The 19,680-nt window shown below is 48.8% G+C and overlaps 1 protein-coding gene across 1 annotated transcript; it reads right to left on the bottom strand.

The window, feature by feature from the left end:
• Positions 1-40: 40 nt before the first annotated feature.
• On the bottom strand, positions 41-18,286 carry LOC143334255 (uncharacterized). The gene is made up of 42 exons (XM_076752952.1): positions 18,122-18,286; positions 17,635-17,805; positions 16,401-16,557; positions 15,430-15,457; positions 14,766-14,865; positions 14,337-14,363; positions 14,093-14,185; positions 13,945-14,008; positions 13,710-13,808; positions 13,365-13,508; positions 13,086-13,181; positions 12,875-12,993; positions 12,577-12,729; positions 12,325-12,498; positions 11,743-11,916; positions 11,450-11,564; positions 11,149-11,342; positions 10,923-11,044; positions 10,496-10,565; positions 10,214-10,374; positions 9,898-10,006; positions 9,416-9,547; positions 9,140-9,346; positions 8,740-8,877; positions 8,545-8,668; positions 8,124-8,295; positions 7,776-7,988; positions 7,217-7,361; positions 6,830-7,036; positions 6,623-6,727; positions 6,225-6,377; positions 5,850-6,098; positions 5,276-5,488; positions 4,971-5,183; positions 4,603-4,764; positions 4,288-4,416; positions 3,981-4,069; positions 3,493-3,616; positions 3,161-3,369; positions 2,899-3,007; positions 2,631-2,803; positions 41-1,669 (listed from the first exon to the last, which is right to left on the bottom strand). Exons 1-42 carry the CDS (start codon positions 18,284-18,286, stop codon positions 1,441-1,443), a joined length of 6,030 nt encoding a protein of 2,009 aa, XP_076609067.1. The 3' UTR covers positions 41-1,440.
• Between the last annotated feature and the right edge of the window lie 1,394 nt (positions 18,287-19,680).

Here is a 19,680-nt window from a genome sequence, read left to right as displayed (position 1 = left end):
GATTTTATTTCCTGGAGAAGAACTGAGACGAAGCGTCGGAGAGGGTTGGTAGCAGTTTAATAGCTGGTTCACAAAGAGTGAGTCTGTGAGGGTTAAAACACGCTTTACAACAGCTCGGTTACACTTTTACATTCAGTTTCCAAATGAACAGATTCTCTCTAAAATCGTCTAAAAACCCCAAAGAGGAAGTGCGTACGGGGAAGAAGGAGTTTCATGAGCAAAGCAACTGATTTTCCAACAAATAAACCCAGAAGGTCGTTCGACAACACGCTGCTGCTCTGAAGACGTTTCCGATCCTCAGACCTCCTCACCTGCTTTAACAACGTTCATCTGCTGCAGTCAAAGGTTTCTCACCTGCTCCTGAACAGGCAGCTGACAGGAAGCAGAAGTCACATGGTTTTGCTCCTTTTTTAACAACATAATTCAAAATAAAATCACAATATGTGGATATATAGACTGGTGTTTCTTTCCAATTTCCAAAAATTCTGCATTTTCATGCAAAAAAGGGAGCAAAGCCGTCACTTCTGTCCACCTGGAAACAGGTTAAAGTCTTTTATTGTGCAGCAGATTTTATTTTCTTTGAGCAGATTCCAGGTTTGTCAAAGATCACTGAGTGATTATTTCCTGGAAAAATAAACTTATCTGGGAATTATTCAAACTACCTGGAATATAAATAAATCTAAATATATTAAATTCACTTAAATTATATGTTGTATTAGTCCACAAACATTGAAGATAAAGGTTTCTTCTTCCCCTCGTGAAGAACTTCAGCTGATTCCAGACGCTGCGTTTTATTTTGGAAATCTTTTTGTTTCTTTGTAAACTTGATTTTTTGAGGAGTTGAATTCTGCTGCATTCATTCCTCCTTTTTTGTGCTTGTTGCATCATAATTCTCTTCTTAAATAATGAGATTTCTTCCCAAATAAAGCTGAACATCTGGAACCGTTCAGGTGTCAGGACGTAATAATGAACAGATGTGAGTCGACAGCTGTGAAAGATTCAAGGTAAAGAATGAAATGACAGACGTGTTTCTTCAGAATTTGACTTTAGGGTCACGTCAGAGTTTGACTGAGGTTAAATTTCATCCTTCTGCTCATTTTGACTTCACCTCCTGAACTGTGACTGTAATGTTGTTTTAATGAATGAATGATGTTTGAACGCAGGAAGAGGAAAACGAAGGTGAGTCTGACTTCACGGAGCTTTAAGAGGACAGAAGGCAAAGTTTGGTTTGTTAGTGATGAACTTGATGTTTTTGAGGAGAACTGGCCTGAAGCTGCCGATAATTCAGGACAACAGACGCTAAAACTCCACTGAAACTAAACTTCAGGCTAAAAGCTGAGCAGCGAGTGTCGAGGAGCGTTTCATCACTTTGTTTGTGAATTCAATTTAATTTCAGGAACTTTTACGTTTCTGTTAAAGCAAACTGGACGTAACGCGTCTCTACTCGTCGACGGAGTGGGCGTTGACCTCCATGAGGGGCTCCAGAGGGGAGGCGCAGGCAGGAGGAGACGGGGAGCGAGGCTCTTCCTCCTGCAGCTCCACTGAGTTCTCTTTGATGGCGCTCCTCCGGCTGATGCTCCCTCCCAGCCCCAGGCTCCTGATGCTGCCGCCACCGCCGCCGCTCCGGGGGCTGGGACTGCCGAACGCCGCCTCCCCGCCGCCGCCGCGCCTGAGAACACCCGACACATCAGGAGGAAGGGAAAGAGGAGGAAGAGGAGGGTGAGAAGGAGAGAGGAAGAAGAGAGCAGCGAGAACTTGTTGCAAAGCGAGGTTTTAAAAAAAAAAGTTGAAGCCCCTGAAATCTGGCAGCAGGCGTAAACTGGAGGGATTAAGATGGCGATGAGGAAGATGAAGAGAAAAGCCTGATGAGGAAGAGGAGGATACTTCCAGGAGGACAGATCAGCAGTGTCTGAGGACAGGTGTGAGACAGGACATGGAAGGAGGAAGAGGAAATGTAAAATCACAAATGATCTCTTTGAATCAAGTTTTTATCTTTACAGCTGCAGAGAATCTGACTTCAGATCAGGATCATTGAGTTCGTCTGATCAGGACGTCCAGGAGCGAAACGGCTGCTCTGCTCACAGGAAGCTCTGTTTGGACCAAAGCCCGCAGGCGTCTCAGACGTGTTTTCATCGGACAGTTCCAGCTTCAACTAGGATTATTTTCAGAATTATGTGATTAATTTGGTTAAACTTTGGATTTTTCTGCTAAAAATAAAAAAAATAAACCGTGAAAAACGTCCAGAACCAGAAGCTAACGCAGCCAGACGTCTTCAGGTTGTTTGTTCTGTCCAATAATATTTTTTAATTAACTGTTAAATAAAAACTACTGAAAGCAGAGAAAAGCTGGAGCCAGAGAAGGTGAGAAAATGGAATTATTGCTTAAAATAAGTCAATTATTGATTGTCAGATGTTATTTCTGATCAGTTTTCTACAGACTGAATCATTAATTGACTAATTGATCAGCAGTGGCAGCTTTGTTTTCAGCTGGAAAAGAATATTAAAGAATGAATGTACATTGTGAAACGCTGCTCTCTGCCTGAATGAAGCTCGTCTTCAGAGACTGATCACTGATTGGTTGGGATTTCTTGACGAGGATTTGTTCTTTTCCAGCGTGTCACAGCTTCGTACCTGAGTTTGCTCCGCAGTGAAGACACCTCCCTGTTCAGAGTGTCGTTGGCCTCGCTCGCCTCCTCCAGCTCCCTCTGCAGTTTCCTGCGGGCCGCTGCCACGCGCTGAGCCTCCTCCTCCGCCTCCTCCAGCTGATGCTTCAGCTGCTTCACCCGCACGTTGCTCTTCTCCGCCTGCGGAGCAGAAAGTTTACAGGTACGTGAGCGACGGCGTGGTGAGCGGCGGGAAAGCGCTGCCTTTGTTTTGCTGACGTCGTTCGCAGAGCGACCTGGTCTTTGTACTGCTGCGCCTGCTTCCTCTCGTCCTCCATCTGGATGGTCAAATCCTTCAGTTTCTTCTCTTTCTGGCGCAGGTTCTTGGCGTTGGCCTGACGCTCTCTGCACAGCAGAACCAACACGGCGTCATTGAAACCTTTAATACTTGTGCGTCTTCTTACTGTGTTTCAGTGCAGTTTACGTTGCACTGGTTAAATGTGATGGTCGGAAGTTAACTCTTAGAGCCGAACTCGGTTTCCCATCATGCACCTTTACCTGCTCTCAATCTCCAGCTGCTCCTCGGCCTCTCTCAGCTTGGCCTCGAGGGCGGCGATGGAGGATTTGAGCTTGGAGCGGCCCTGGCCCTCGAGCTCCTGCAGTTTGGCCTTCAGCTCTCGGTTTTGTCTCTCCAGCTGCTGCCTGGATCCCTCCTTGCTCTGAGAGGAGGACCGCTCTGCTGCCAGCTCTGCGCCCAGCTGGTCCACCTACACAGCCAGGACGGGACAAAACAGAGCGGTGAAAGAATGTAGCGCGCAAGCTAGCTGGTACACAGGGTCTTAACCCCCTCGAGTCCCCCTCAGGGCCCCTCTGGTCCACCCTGAACCTACCAGCTGCTGGCTCTTCCTCAGCCGGTCATTGAGACTCTCCACGTTGGCCTGCTCCTCCTCCAGCTCCTCCTCCAGCTGGCTGATCTTAGAGTCCAGACGACGCTTTTCATCAGACAGCAGTGATCTGGACCAAGGAGGAGGAGGATGGAGAGACGAGATGAAGGAGGAGAAGGTTGAAAAGGGATTTAGTTCAGCTTCTCAAATTTGCAAATATCTCAACCACTTCTGGCTGAACTTCCACGAAACCTTCAGTGAACATTTTTGGTGCCCAGATGATCATTCCTGACTTTTCTTCTCATGTCAACCATCAGGTCAAATCTCACCCTCAACCCCCTTTGACGTGTGTTATAAGAAGGAACGACTGGAAAACCAGGAAGTAACTCATCTCTCCTTCCACCAATGGACAAGGCTCTCCTCTCTAAAATCCTCCTATGACAAACTGAAGGTTCTTAGGTTCACCTGTCCTCTGTCTCTATGTTAACACTCACTTTCCGGAGGAGTTACTGGCCAGTTCTTCAGCCAGCTCGTCTCTTTCTGTCTCCGCCTGCTTACGAGCTTTCTCAGCCGCTGCCAACATCTGGATGCAAAGACAGACAGAAGGAAAGAGACGGAGGAATGTAAAGATGTTGTAAAGAAGGAAGGAAGCACAAATGGACATGATGTCAACTTGTGAAGTCTCTCTTTGTCAAAAAGTAAATGATGTCCCTCAAACTTTCTACCAGTCACACTTCTAGGAGCTAAAAGAACTGAGCTCAGCCGCTGATCAACGACACTCTGAGCTCCTCGTCGCCCCACCTCGTGCAGCTGGGCGATGTCGGCCTCCATGGCCTTGCCTCTGCGCTCGGACTCCCTGGCCGAGGCCAGCACCTCCTTCTGGGCCGCGCGCGAGTCCTCCAGCTCCCTCTGGAGGTCCTTCACCTGGCCCTGTGAGGAGAGCAGAGGAGGCCGTGTAAGCTTTCTGCTAACGTAACGTGAGTAACGGCTCGAACAACAAAAAAAGACTTTGTCATGTTTTAAGACCCGAAGACGTTCGTTGGTCTGGAGCTTTGATTTCCGCTCAGCTGAAGGAATCTGACTGAACAACATAACTGCACCGATGCGCGTCCTGACCTGGATCTTGCGGAGCTGCTTGACCGCTTCGTCGCGCCCCCTGCTGGTGGCCTCCAGCTGGTCCTCCATGTCCTTCAGCTCCCCCTCCAGCTTCTTCTTGCCGCCTGAGGCTTGACCCCGCTGTTTCTTCTCCTCCTCCAGCTCCGCCTCCAGCTCACGCACCTGACGGACAGACAGCAGCGAGGACGGGTAATCACTTCATAAACACATCCCGTCTTTCTGCTCTTGTTTTCCTGTGATTCAGTCTCATAATGTGGCTGAGAACACACCACAAACGTATTACATTCGAGAGGAGACACATCAGACTCCACCTCCTGCAGCATGATCAGGTCTAATACTACGCAGAGCAGCAGGAGGTTGTTCTCCACCTGTTTGAGGAGCTGCTTCCTCTTCTCCTCGCCCATCTCATCGCGGGCGTGCAGCTCCCTCTCATGCTGAGCCTTCAGGGCTTGACTGTTGACCTCCAGACGCAGCTTGGCGTCCTCGGCGACCTGCAGCTCGTCCTCCAGCTCCTCCATCTGCGTCCTCATCTCCTCCACGATGGCCTCTAGGCCACGCTTGGCCTTCTCCAGGTCGTGGACCTGACGGAGGAGGGAGAGAGAGCAGAGATGATGGCAGCATCTGGAATAAGAGAAAAGCATTGACGTTCAGACGTTCAGACATTTCCGCTTACGCTCTTTCCCACGTCGTCCTTGGAGCTGATGAGGTCCTCCATCTCAGCTCGTAGGACCTTATTGGTCTTCTCCGCCTCCTCCAGAGCGTTCTGGTGGTCCTCCAGCGCTCTGGTCAGAGCTAACACCCGCGTCTCCTTCTCCCTCACTTCCGCCTCCGCTCGATCCCGCTCCTCGGCGCACTTACTGGACACGGCACGCTCCTCCGCCAGCATCTGACCAACAGCAGGAGAAAGGAGGTGGATGGAAAATGAACAGAAGGTTCAGGGAGATCTGATCTTCAAGGATGTTTGGAGCGTTTTAAACGTTCGAACATACCTAGAAACTAAAGCTGTCAGAAAAACGTTGTTAAGTAAAACCACAATATCTCTCTTTGAGATGTAGAGGGGTTGAAGTAGGGAATGCCATGAAAAGTAAAGTACAAGTACCTCAACTTTGTACTTAAATGCAGTACTTAGCACTTGTTAATGGATCCCTTCTTGTTGGACGTTCAGTATAAACGAACAAAGTCCTCCGTGTGCAAAGTCTCTCTCAGGCTAAAATGAAGCTTCTTCCTCTAAACTTGACCAAACAAACCTGATCAAACTTCTTCTGCTTCTTCTCCAGGTTGGAGACAAGCTGCCGCTGGCTGTCCAGGTCCATGAGGACGTCCTCCAGCTCCTGCTGCAGCCGGCTGCGGCTCTTCTCCAGCTTGTCGTAGGCCGACGCCTTCTCCTCGTACTCGCTGTTGGCGGCCTCCAGGTCGCGCTGCAGACGCTTCTTCCCCTCCTCCAGCAGCTCGACCGTCCCCAGCGTCTCGTCCAGCTTCTTCTTGTAGTCGGACAGCTGACGGGGGAAAGTTGAGGATTGACTTTAGGATTGTCATGTTTCTGCAATCGTATTAGATTTAAAGAACAGTCGTCCACCTCTAGTTTGTTAACTTTAGTCCTCTCTGACTGTCACATGACTGACCTGCATGTTGAGGCTGGACACCTGCCTCTCCACGCCCCGCTTGGCCTCAGTCTCCTCCTCCAGCTGCTCCATCAGGCTGTTCCTGTCCTCCTCCATCTGACGCAGACGTCCGGACAGATTCAGCTTCTGACGCGTCTCCTCTGACAGCAGCTCCTGGAGGAGAAAGACAAGATGATGGAAGCGTCGCCACTGCTTTGATCCGGTCTGAAATATCTCAATAAATTAGTCAATTTTTCGTGGTCACCAGAAGATGGACCTTAATATCTTTGGTGATCCTCTGAGACTTCCTCTAGCGCCACCTACTGGTCCTAACCCTAACCCTGACTCTTCCTTCAGCTTCAGACAACTGCACATAACTACATCTCTACCAACAGGTGTTTATGGGTGGTGTCCCTCACCTGGGTGTCGTGGAGCTGGGAGGACAGAGTGGAAACGTCTTTACTCAGCTTGATGTTCTTCCCCTCTGCTTCGTTCAACATGTTGGTCACACTGTCCAGCTCCACCTGACGCAAAAGAACAAAGATTCAACTTAACATGTCAGATTCAACATGGATGACGGCCGGCTGTCCCTGGATTCGTCACCTGTTCACTTTCTGTCCACTCACCGTCATCTTGGAGACTCGATCGCCGAGCTCGGTCCTCTGCCGCTCACTCTCGTTGAAGCGTGAGTGCAGGTCATTCAGCTGACCCTCCACCTTCTTCTTCTTGTGCTCCACATCCTGTTTGGCGCTGGCGAGGGATCGCAGGTCGGCACTCAGATCTGCGGACTCCTTCTCCAGAGCCTGTTTGGCTTTCTCCAGACCAGCTCTCACCTGATGATGTTTTTCAAACATAATTTTTAACTGGTGTGAGCACCACAAGCTAAATTCCAGTCTAATGTTTTGGGGTGAAGGCAGAAATCTCAAAACCATCTCAGATTCTAGACCAGAATCAGAATCTAGACTGAACTGCAAATCAGTTGTTTAATGTGATGTAATCTGGCTGAACAATACCCTCTTGGCCTGTTCGAGCTGCTCAGAGAGCTCCTCCACAGCTTGGCTGTGTTTCTGTCTCAGGTCCTGGACTTGGGCCTCGTGGCTCCGTCCCTCCTCCTCCATGGCTTTCTTCAGCATGGCCACCTCCTGCTCACGCTTCGCTCTGCCCATTACATGCACACAACACATCACCACAACACAGCCAACAGCAGCTCAGTGGCTGCTTACAAAAGTCCACTTTTATGCAGATGATGCTGCTGTTTACTTTAAACCATCTCAGAAAGACTTTGTGCCATTTACAGTTAATGTTTTGACTAAACGATATGAGATTTGTTCTGAATGCAGAAGAAAAACTAACGTTTAGAAATTCAAACAAAAAATCAGACCTTCCTTTTAGAGAGCAGAGTTTGAGCCACTTTCTCTGTACATCTTCTGTATTATGCTGATGAAAAAGCCAAAGCTAAACCTCAACTTTTATTTCAGTAATGGAAAACTGCAGTCAGCTCTGAAGCAAAAATCAGAATGTGTGGATCAATCAGTGGTCATATATGCAGGATCCAGTGGATCAGTTACAGACCGTAGCTCTTGCTGGGCGGCGGTCGTGTCCAGGCTGTCCTCCAGCTCGGTGCGAAGAGCATTCAGCTCCTCTCCAAGATCCCGTCGAGCTGCCTCCACCTTGGCCCTGGCCGCCCTCTCTCCCTCCAAGTCCTCCTGCAGCTCTGACATTAGAACCTCCAGCTCCCGAACCCGCTTCACCGCCGACCCACGCTGATTGCTCTCCTCGTCCAAGCTGTGGACACGGACACACTTGATGACTGAGCCCACTTATGGTGCCCCTTCATGACCTTCCCTCTAGCGCCACCCTCAGGGTAAACCTAGACGGTCACTATGATGATTACAGCGTCTGTTGTGTAGCCCCTCTTACCGCGCCTGTGTAGCCTGGAGCTCCTCTTCCTTGGCGTCTAGCTGCCCCTGGATCTCGGCTCGTTGGGCCTGCAGGTCGGCGTGCTGCTCCTGGAGGTCGGTCAGCTCCGCCTCCACCTTCCTCTTGGCCTTCTCCATGTCCTGACGACCCTTCTCCTCCTTTTTCATACGCACTGCACTCAGAGGAGGAGGAAAGGGAATGATGAAGGCTCATTTTCAGGTGTGATGGGAAAACAAATTAATGTTCCTGCAAAGAAAATCACTGAGCACCTTCACAACCCAATGCATCAAATGTAAAGAACTTTAAAGGAACTTGTGCCTAAACTATTAGCTGCAGTCTTCTAAATATACAGTATAAACAGTGAGTAGAACTGAATGGAGGCCAGTGAGGTATTTAGAGTATTTGGGTGGTGCTGACTGACCCTCCAGGTCAGAGATCATGGACTCGTGCTTGCTCTTGAGTTTGGTCAGATTCTTGGACTTCTCCTCCTCCTCTGCCAGGTTAGAGCTCAGATCAGCCATCCTCTCCTCCAGAAGCTTCCTCTCCTGCAAACAGAGACACTGTGAGAACAGTGTGTGCTGTGCATCAAACACCACAAAGCAGAACCACGTCAAACCTTCTGCAGCTTGTTATTCTGGTCCTCCATGAGCAGAACGTCCTCCTCCAGTTTCTTGACTTTTCCCTCCACAGCCACTTTCTCCAGCTGCAGCTTCTGCTGAGCGTCTTCTCCCTGCGCTATGTGGGCCTCCATAAGCTGCAGAAAAGCATCGTGGGTAATGAAATACAGGTTGAAAATAAATGAGAGCAAAATTCACAAAGATGAAATTTTGAAAAGTCAGAAAACGCTGGTGGAAACATTAACTTACAGCTGAGGTACAAGAGAAGCATGAGACAAAATACAGAACGAGTGAAACTGATGGACATGAGATGAATCTACAAAAATGTTGTAAATACAATAACATAATAATAACTCTGTACCATTACTACTCCTGATAATAACATCGAGGTGTGCCCACCTGCAGCTGCTGCTCCATGTCCTTCTTCTCCTGCTGCAGGGAAAGGCTGCGATCCTCCTCCTCCTCCAGCCGGGCCTCCATCTCATGCAGCACCTCCTCCAGCTCCTGCTTCTTGGCCTCCAGTCGCACCCTCATCTCCTCGGCCTCTGCGTACAGCTCAGTCTCCGCCTGGAGCTTCACCTCCAGCTGGCTTCGCTCCTCCATCAGCTACAGGCACAGACTTCTGTCATTTCTGTCATTTTAAGATAAAGAGATAAAAAGCTCCAGGTGTCTCACCTGGTTGTGTTTCTGGGAGATGTCCTTCAGTTCTGCCTCGGCCTTGGCTGCCACCTCTCTCACTGACCTCAGCTCCTCCTCTTTCTGACCCATTTCTTCTTCTTGTCTGGTGACCTGCAGCAGGGGCTTCACCTGAACGCAGACGGACACGTACACTTCATAGTTACTAACAGGAAATGAAAAGACTGTAGCCACAGAAACACCTCGTCAGGCTCAGCTCTACACTGTCAGGTCTTTAGCATTAAGCCCAAATCAAAGCTATTGTTAGCATGCTAAAGTCACACTAGCAGCAAGTTAACAGCAAGTTAATGCTAACGTCCTGACATTAAGCTTGGCAGAACACACGCTCATGTTTACTGTGTAATGTGTCGGTGTGAAGACTCATGCATGTCTCTCTGGTACCTTTGGATAATCTCTTTCAAAGGTTGTTTGAGTGTGTGTGTGTGTGTGTGTGTGTGTGTGTGTGTGTGTGTGTGTGTAACCTTGGTGAAGAGCCTCCACCACTGCCAGTTCTTGAGTTTGAGGTAACAGGCGCAGTTCCTCTGGATGATCTTCATGGCGCTCAGCTGCTGCTGGCGTTTACTGAACGCCCTGAAAACACACACAAAGACATATTAGAGAGCCTGTGTGTGTGTGTGTGTGTGTGTGTGTGTGTGTGTGTGTGTGTGTGTGTGTGTGTGTGTCTGTGTGTGTGTGTGTGTGTGTGTGTGTGTGTGTGTGCGTGTGTGTAAATGATGCAGCAGGTGATGTTGAAGGCTCAGCCTCCAAACTTCTGTATTTGTCTGATTGTTTCCTTACTTGCGGGCCAGGAAGCCTCTTGCTTGTCCCTGGAAGGCGATGATGATGACGGTCAGTTTGAGGTCTCTCTCCTCCTCCAGCTGGGCCAGAACTCCCGTCCTGAAGAACATCTTACTCTGACCAATACGGTACAGGTTAGTGTCCAGATCCAGGTGCTTCACCTGGAGGAGGCGAGAGGGACGGACAGAAGTGGAGACCATTTAGAGGACAAATAGAAACGTCTGCTTCTTACGTCTGACTGATGTCAGCTGTGACACAAACGTTCAGATCCATCCAGCTCACCATCAGACAGCACGCCTGCTTCCCATCCATGAAGCCCTTCGGGATGGCGTTGGCAGCCAGAATCTCATATCTACAAACAGGAAAACACACTTAACATCAAACCATCAGTCACTAAAAAAACAAATGCTGGTGTCGTTACAAAGACGTTTGAATATGATTCATTTACAGTGATCCAATGCTTTGATTTCAAAATGAACCTAAATGTGAGATGAGGTTTGGATAGATCCACACCTGAAATAAGGAGATGTAGCCCTCCAGTGGTCACAGTGAGGAACTACAACACTACATTTAAAGTAATAGACTTTAAAACACTGTTAATGTCAGGATGATGTCACTGTGTAATATTCATGTTTATTCATTCATGCTGCAGGGCTTCATTTGTTTCTGATACCTCTGAAGATGAAGAATAATCAGACCGTGTCCTCACCTCTGCCTGAACTCCTGGAACACGATGCGGTTGGGGAATCCCTGTCTGCAGATTCGGATGCCCTCCAGCACGCCGTTACACCTGAGCTGCTCCAGCACCAGGTTGGAGTCCATCTTCCCGGCCTGCAGCACAGCAGAGGACCAACGATCACTCAGTGCATTACAGACCCTCCTCTGTGGACTGCAGCTCAGCTAGAACGTAAAGAATTTGCTCTGCAGACATTTACCCTCTTCTCGTGGTTGGGGATGATGCAGCGGACGAAGTTGGGCTGCGTGTTGTGCAGCGTGGTCATCAGCTTGCTCAGGGACTCCTTGTACAGCTGACCCACTGTGCGGAACATGCCCTTCTTGGACTTCGTGGAGGTGGGCGCCGAACTCTCGGACATCTTGGTCATGGTCTCCAGACCCACCACTCGATCCACTGACACGGAGGACAGACACAGGAGAGATTTACGCCACAGCCGATCACATCAGAGCTCTGTGGTGTGAAAGGTGAATGTGGACACGTCACCGTCATGGAGGACTGACCGTCTTTCCACAGGTCCTGGATGAAGTTGCTGGAGGAGTTGTTGAGCAGAGCCGTCACATTGTCATTCAGAGGATCCATGTTCTTAGTCAACCAGTTAGCTGCATTGTAGTCCACCTGGAAAAAACACACAGGAGAAGACTGACGTTTTCCTTACTGTCATCAAATCCTATTAAAAGACCAACGATGTGTTCATACTGTCTGACTTCCTGTCTGTGGCTCTGCTCCAAGCCCATTGGTTCCTACTAAAAAGGTAATCTTGAAAATCACCTCACAAACCTTCAGTGACCCTCACCTTACCGGCGTAGTGCAGAATACTGAACATCAGTTTGTCTTTGTGCTGTTTGGGTTTGGAGAATTTCACGTGTCCGGTGTGAGTGTTCAGCAGCTTGTCCACGAAGGACACGTCGGTGGCTTTGGGGAACCAGCACTCCTCGTCCAGCAGGGCCAGGATGCCTGGAGGGTTGTTCTGCAGGACAACGAAGGACGCAGAGACGCAGCTTAAGAGAAGATCTCTAGTTTTCCTGCTTGTCTTGTCCATTTGTCCACAGATGGCTTCAGAAGAGGTTTAGTTCATGACTTTGAACTAAACCTCATCGACCATCAGCAGCACCACCTGCTTCAGTTTAGTTTTATTTCATCCATAGTTATATCGTCAATATGTTAGATTATTAATCACTTCACGTTAGAAGATGTTTGAAAATTATCAGGACTTCACACAAATAAAATCACTTCCTGTCCTGACTTCCTGTTCTTGAGTCTGAAGTGACGTTTGATGACCGCTGGCCCTGATTGACTGTTTAATAATCAGATGTGTGAGTGGATCAGACTCCTGGTTAAAGTAAACCACGTGTGTGAGGCTGCAGCTCGTCCTCACCGGCCTCTCGATGAGCTCGATGCAGGGCAGCAGGTCGAGGCCGAAGTCGATGAAGTTCCACTCGATGCCCTCCCTCTTGTACTCCTCCTGCTCCAGGATGAACATGGTGTGGTTGAAGAGCTGCTGCAGACGCTCGTTGGTGTAGTTGATGCAGAGCTGCTCGAAGGAGTTGTCCTGCGGCAGAAACGTCGCAGCGATAAATAAAACATCGACAGAATAAAACACTTCAGCCTTTAATTTGTTTTCAGTCACCTCAAAAATCTCAAAGCCGGCGATGTCCAGGATGCCCAGGAAGGAGGACGACTGCCTCTTGCTCTTGTCCAGCGTCTTGTTGACTCTGGCCAGGATCCAACGGAACAGGCGCTCGTACATGGCCTTCGCCAGGGCCTCCACCGCGAAATCAGCCTGGAGGAGGAGGAGGAGGAGGTGAGGGATGGGAAGATGCAGAGAGACTTCTGAGACTTTCTACTTTTCCTCGACTGCATTTCAGAGGAAAATATTCTAGAAGAGTCTCCATCTTCTGCGTTAACGAGCTCTGGTTTGCTGTTACCTGCTGCTTGGTCTGCGCCTTCTGCACCACCTCCCTGCCCACTTTGATCCTGGGGGTGAGGATGGCGCGGGTGAAGTCGGTGACATTGATGCCCTGCAGGTGGCACACCTTCTGGGCCGCTGCAGGCGATGGGCGACATGAGACGAAGGACAGGTGAGAGAGGTTTCCAGGTGAACTTACAGTGCTGCTGCTGGGATTTAAACATGGTTACCGGTGTTGTCGGGCATGGTCGCCTGCTCGCTGTTCCTCTCCTTCTCAAACTTGATGTTGCCCAGCTGGAGCACCGTGGACACCACCTTCAGCATCCCTGCAGAGAGGAAGACAGTCAGGATGGAGCAGAAATGTCCAGACAGAGAATTACAGAATCCTGATGAGATATTTCTGTTTTCCAGCAGAATTCAGTGATTTCAGTCAGATGTGAAACTGCTGAACTCTGCTTTGCATTGGGGGGGTGTTCTGGGGGGGTCTGGGGGGGCTGAGCAGCTTGTACCTATTCTCTCTTCCTCAGTGAAGCCCATGATCTCCATGGCCTCCAGAGTCTCGACGAACAACTCGTCATCCTCCTGACCGGGGATCTGCACATGACCCGCCAGCAGGAAACGATAGCAGCTGAAATCCTCCAGCAGGAGCTCCTCTGAACACACACACACACACACACACACACACACACACACACACACACACACATCTGCACTTTTAGAGTTTTTTTTTTTTGACTGACAGGAGCTCCCAGTTTCCCTCCGCCTTCAGCCTTGATGTTAAGCTGTGAAACATGTCGCACTGACTGGTTCAGCTCATGAAATGTGTGTTTCCTGCTCACGCTGTGCCTCCTCACCCCTCATCTTGTCTTTGGCTCCTGCCACCATGTAATAGAAGATGTGGAAGGCTCGCTCGGTGCTGGCCTGACGAATACAGCGAGACTTCTCCAGCAGGTCTGATCGGGTCAGGAGACGGTTAAGAGCTTAACTTCTCTGCTTTCAGTTAACATTTCCAGCGAAATGGCACTCGGCACATTATTTTTTATCTTATATTCATAACATGACAATCAGAATCTGATCTTTAAAGGATACAGGTGTCAATATTGGCCCCAACGATGTAGCCGGTCACATCGAAGTTGAGCTTGATGAACTTCCCCTGAGGACGGAGGAGAACGAACCACTGAGATAGAAGAAGTCCACATGTTTTGAGTGTTGACTCACAAACTGATTCAAAGCTTACAAATCGTGAGGAGTTGTCGTTCTTGATGGTCTTGGCGTTTCCGAACGCCTCCAGGATGGGATTAGCCTGCAGCAGCTGCTTCTCTAGCTCCCCCTGCAGGTCATAACACCACACATCTCTACAGCACATCTCTCATTGTGCATATTCATCAGTGAGCGTGCACATCACAGCCAATGCACACACACATTCAGAGACAAAAACCTTTGTGTCACACTAAACCTGAGGAATGAGCCTTTATACTCACGTAGGCCAGAGATCCAGCCTGCTGCTGCTGCAGGAGGGAACAGAACACAAACCGGTTAGAACTCAAAGAATCCTCAACTGGTCTGCCTCCGTTCAGGAGGCGCTACGTTTAGCATTTCCCCAAACTTGGCAACCGGCACGACAGCTTGAAGAGCAGCGAGGCCAGAGGTCGAGCATCAGTAAGTCTTGGCTAAACAAACCACAGAAAGTTCTTCAGTGGATCATCTGCAGCTGAGCGAACAGCAGCCGTAACCTTCGATCGGCATTATGGAGGATTTGAGGGAAAGATATTAAAACCTGCACGAGGATCTCCTGTAAGTACGGAGCCTCTCCATTAACACCACGTGTTTCACTCATGATGCTGCTATTTCACGACTTGGAGTTGGAATATTTTGTTCTCGATTGTGATATTTTTAACGTTTCTACTCACAGGATTCGCGTCCTTCTTGCCTTTGTGCGAGGAGGCGACGACCGCCAGGTACTGAATCACCTTCTTGGTGTTTTCGGTCTTCCCTGCTCCAGACTCACCTCTGAGAGACGGAGGAAAGACAGAGATTATAACAGTTCAACACGCTGAATAAATCATGCTGATTAAGCTTTTTGAAGGGCAGAACTGAAGCTATTAGATTAATGATTAATCCAAGAGTTTACAGACAATCCTGATCATTGAGTTATTGTTTTTTAAGCTAAATTGCCAAAAATGTATCAGGTCAAATGTGAGTATTTGCTTGTTTTCTTCATCTTTTATTATAGTAAACTGAGTATTTTGGGGTTTTGAACTCTTCAATGTGTCGACCTGAGCTTCAGGAGATGCATCTGTTCTCATTTAGAGAGCAAACAATTAATTGATTGATTGAGAAACAAAAAACATCAGATTGATTGATTTTAATGAGCTGCAGCTTTACATAAATCTGAACATGAGTCTGTTTTTTAACTAGTTCAAGTTGAGGGTAAACGCTCGGTTGATGGTTCCAGGGAGTGGAGTGTGTGTGTGTGTGTGTGCGTGTGTGTGCGTGCGTGCGTGCATGCGTGCGTGTGTGCGTGCGTGTGTGCGTGCGTGTGTGATGGAAACGGTGACGTGTGTTTTGACTCACGTGCAGAGGATGGACTGATCCTCACGGTCTGTGGAGAGAGAGTGGGACGTTAAAGGGGACGTGATGTGAAATGTTGACTGAGCTGAACTCGTTAGTTGAAGCCAAGCTGAACAGACCAAACATGAACTCTGAGGCGGCGCCGCTTCGCTCACACACGAGAGCGAACGCCTCTGAAATCTCGTTCAGAGGGAGATTAGCCTCCATCATCATCTCCTCTAAAAATAGCAGGTGGATGCGGGGCTCCATGGCTGTAATCTTGTCTCCCTGCTCCATGTAAGGCCATTCTGGGGCTGAATGGAAAGTACGGAGTTGGTCTGAGGTCACCGGCGGACCATCCGGCACGCTCTGAGGCTTCAGGCGGGGCTGCTCGCTGCCGCCATTTAGCAACTTTCATTAGATCACTGAGCCTGTGTGTGTTTGCTGTTTCATTAACTGCTGTGAGAAAATAAAGAAAAAACGAATTCACCTCCGCTCTTCATGTGAGATCGCTCTGGAGGCATTTTCTGATCGAAATCAGCAGTTTTCAACGTGATCGTTCACCACAGAGCTGCACAGCAGCGTTAGCAGCGTTAGCAGCGTTAGCAGCAACAATGACTCATAAGAACATGTGAAACATACAGTAAATACATCGATTATAAGAGAAAATATGCAGTTAAATAAATAAGAATGAAAATCACTAAAAGCCAAATACCTGCAGTACTGCAGTACATGTACAATAACTACTCTTAAAGGGACACCATGAAGTCTCTTCCATTATAATGAGGAAGATGCTTTTTTTATCATTTGGGTGAACTGAGCCTTTAAGGTTCAGGTTAGCCGGCTGGTTTTATGTACGAGTGGCTGCAGGTTCAACTTAAACAGCATTTAACACAGAAAACAGGACGGATGATTACATTATGCTGATCACACACACACACACACACACACACACACACACACACACACACACACGTGCGCGCGCTGACAGCTACCTTGCATCATGTTCCTGTAGGCGTTGTCTGTGATGGAGTAGATGTGTGGCGGCACCTCGTGGCGTTTCTTGCCCTTGTACATCTCGATGATCTTCTCGGAGTAGATGGGAAGCATCTTGTAGGGATTCACCACCACGCAGAACAGACCGGAGTACGTCTGCGGGGCGGAGTCAGGAAACACACGTCACCTGAGCAGGTGGGTCACTTCAGACGTCAACATGAGTCCATGAACGTCAGCTGAAGTTCAGCCTTCAGCTCTGAGACAGACTCATCGAGACAAAGAGACGTTAAAGAAACGCTGAATGTCAGACGTGTTTCAATCGGCCCGTCCTGGAACTCATGATGCTGAGATCACAGCAGAGCTTTAATTCAGAATTTTTACTAACAAAAATGCCAAATATTATATTATGTGACATAAAACTAAACATCTCCAGGTTCTGGACTAAACAAAAACAAGCAATTTCAAAACCTCTTAGCTTCAGGAAAGTTTTATAGCATCCATAAAATAAATCAAGCAATCGAGGAAACAATCAGCAGATGATGGAAATAACTGATGTCACAGTTTTTAATGTGATCCGCTGATCTCTGGAGGACGTCCACGTTTCTGCTGCAGGTGTCCTCATATTAACAACATGTAAACCTTGAAGTCGTGTGTCGCTGACATGCAGCTCAAAGACAACAGGAACAGAAATAAATGATTGTTTCATCTCTTTTCTCTGGGGTCAGGAGCTTTACGTTGAGGGACTCTGCATCGCGCTCCAGAGGCTCCAGCTCACGTTCAGCTCAGCGTATGAGACTCCGCTCACATCCCGTCTGCTCATATATGGACTGGAGGGACGGCGGCTCTTAACTTCAGTGATCTTCATGGCAGTCTGTATTAGATGCATCAGCTCGGGTTTTAATTTTACATCCCGTACCTTATTAGACTTTGTCAGACGGACTGAAAAAATAAAAACATAAGCTGTTGATCCTTCAGTCCATCCTGAGCGTGTGCAGAGCGTCTGTCTGTCTGTCTGTCTGTCTGTCTGTCTGTATGTCTGTCTGTCTGCTCAGTCCTTAAACAGGGACGCTTCACCTGAACGCCTGAACTGAAGGAGAGCTGAAGGACAAATGAGAAGCCTGCTGACCTCAGATCAGCAGCCTCAGCGCTCCTTACATCTAGGTTTTCATGTAGGGAGTGTGTGTGTGTGTGTGTGTGTGTGTGTGTGTGTGTGTGTGTGTGCGCGCTCCTCACATAGATCAGGCTGGAGAAGTATCTCTCTCGCAGGTTGTGGAGGACGGAGGCCTCGTTGAGGAAGGTGAGGGCGGCCATGTCCTCCACCTTGCTGAACTTGGGCGGGTTCATCTTCTGGATGTCGTCTTTGTTCACCGTCGTCTTCTGACCGTTGGAGAGCTCCACCACCACCTGCAGCCAAAGAGACACGTAGAGACACTTCATAACTTCACTCACAAGCTTCTTTAACTTCTCTAAACTGCATTAAGCTGCATCGACGGCAGAAGAGAGAAAAGTAAGGAGGTCCAGATTTCCTCCATGACTCCACAGAGAGACATCGTTTTACCTTCATGCATCTCTAAAATCATTTTTTTCTTGTTGCTTTGTGACCATTAGTTCATCTTTTATCTTTCATTTTACACTCTGGTCTCGTCCAGAAGTACTTACAGAAGTACTTGTAAAAAGTCATGTGATGCTGCAGCGATGACATCATCGGGGTGCACATTACCTGGTCGCCCTTCTCCTCCTTCACGCTGGCCTGCTCGAAGCCCTCCCTCTCTGACGGCACCCACACCATCTTTTTGGCCGCCCAGTCGGCTTGCGCCAGCCCGCTGTTGCGGAAGTCATTTTCCAGGAAGAGGAACTTGCTGTCCTCGGACGCCGGGTCAGCCATGTTTGAAGTCTCGCCGTTCGCGGTTGAATCGGGCGCGCAGGCGGCGGGGTCGATCTCTGGCGGTTCAGAGGCGCTCGAGTCGATGTCTGGGTCGTCGCTGGCGATGGGGTCGACCTCTGGTGGGTTGACGGGAGTCGGGTTGACCTCTGACCTCGGTTTGACCTCTGGCCTGCTGACAGACGACACAATCAGACACACAATCCCCGATAAAACACCAACTGTTCCTCTTACGTGTGAGTTTTAGGTGGTGGTCAGGCTAGCTTCTCCCCGTTTCCAGTACGTATGCTAAGCTAAGCTAATCGGCTGCCAGCGTAGGTGCATATTTATCGACCGAGTGGTGTCAATCATCTTCTTCATTAACAATTCACCTCAGAAAAGTCTTTTCTTTGATTTCAGATTTGAAGTATTTCTCTCTAACTTTGGATGATGTGATGATGATGATGATGATGATGAAGTTTTTTTTTTTTTCTTTCTTTTTTGCAGCAACGCTCTGATCACATTTGCGTGGTGACACACATTGACACCTGGAAGCTGACCAGTACAACCTCAGTCTGATCCGGGTGGAGCGGATGGAGTTAAGGGCCTTGCTCTGGGTGGAGGAGGTCTCCACCTCTTTAACCTGCCGGTCCGGGGATTGAACCGGCAACCTGCCGGTCACAGCTCGCGTCTCTGACCTTCAGGCCAGCACTGCCCCGGTAAAAGTTTTTAGGAATGATTGATCAGGAGTTTAATTCTCAAAAACCAGCCTTCTTCTTCGGGTGTTTGTGGTCTGACTGATCAGATCTGATTGACAGTGAGGGAAACATCAGCGGACGACCTCACAGCTGTCACCACACGTCGATTCAACGCCGAAGCACGGCGACACAAAACGTGAAGCAAAGGACAAAACATCGGTCAGAATCGCTCAGACGTGCAGATGTTTAAACACTCACAGCTTTTCTTGGTGCGTCGTCACATCGGCTGACAAGCATCACCTCTTTCTCCCTCTGCTGCCTTTGCATCCCAGCATCACATTTACATTCGGTTCCACTGAACTGCTCGACAGATTATCGCTGATAACAGCCTCAGCACATCAATGAGCTACTTACTCACTTATCCTCGTCTCCTCTCGCAGGTCACAAGGCTGCTTTGACCTCCCGTTGAGCAGCAGGCAATAAAACATGAAAAGCAGCACACAGATAACCCCAGTAATCAAACAAGTGAGCTGCCATGCTGGAATGCCCATGTTTGGCTAACCCTTCGCTCCTGGTAGCTTGGTAGCCCAAAGAGGGATGCTAGGGACTTAGCTGGCATACTACCTTATAAGGTGCAGCTCATGTGTCCAGCCAAGCTTACAGTTTACACCAAAATGGTGACTTGTCACAAGGTGCATCCATGTGTGGCCGTCGGCACAC

The sequence above is a fragment of the Chaetodon auriga genome, chromosome 16 (genome assembly GCF_051107435.1).
Source record: "Chaetodon auriga isolate fChaAug3 chromosome 16, fChaAug3.hap1, whole genome shotgun sequence".
Lineage (NCBI taxonomy): Eukaryota > Metazoa > Chordata > Actinopteri > Chaetodontiformes > Chaetodontidae > Chaetodon > Chaetodon auriga.
This window is presented reverse-complemented; position numbering and strand designations above follow the sequence as displayed.

Coding starts and splice junctions, on each gene's coding strand:
- LOC143334255 (XM_076752952.1), bottom strand. CDS start 18,286: ATGGCTGACCCGGCGTCCGAGGACAGCAAGTTCCTCTTCCTGGAAAAT. Junction 4,070..4,287: donor ACATCGCCCAGCTGCACGAG/GTGGGGCGACGA, acceptor CTTTGCATCCAG/ATGTTGGCAGCGGCTGAGAA. Junction 3,617..3,980: donor GCCAGTAACTCCTCCGGAAA/GTGAGTGTTAAC, acceptor TCCTTGGTCCAG/ATCACTGCTGTCTGATGAAA.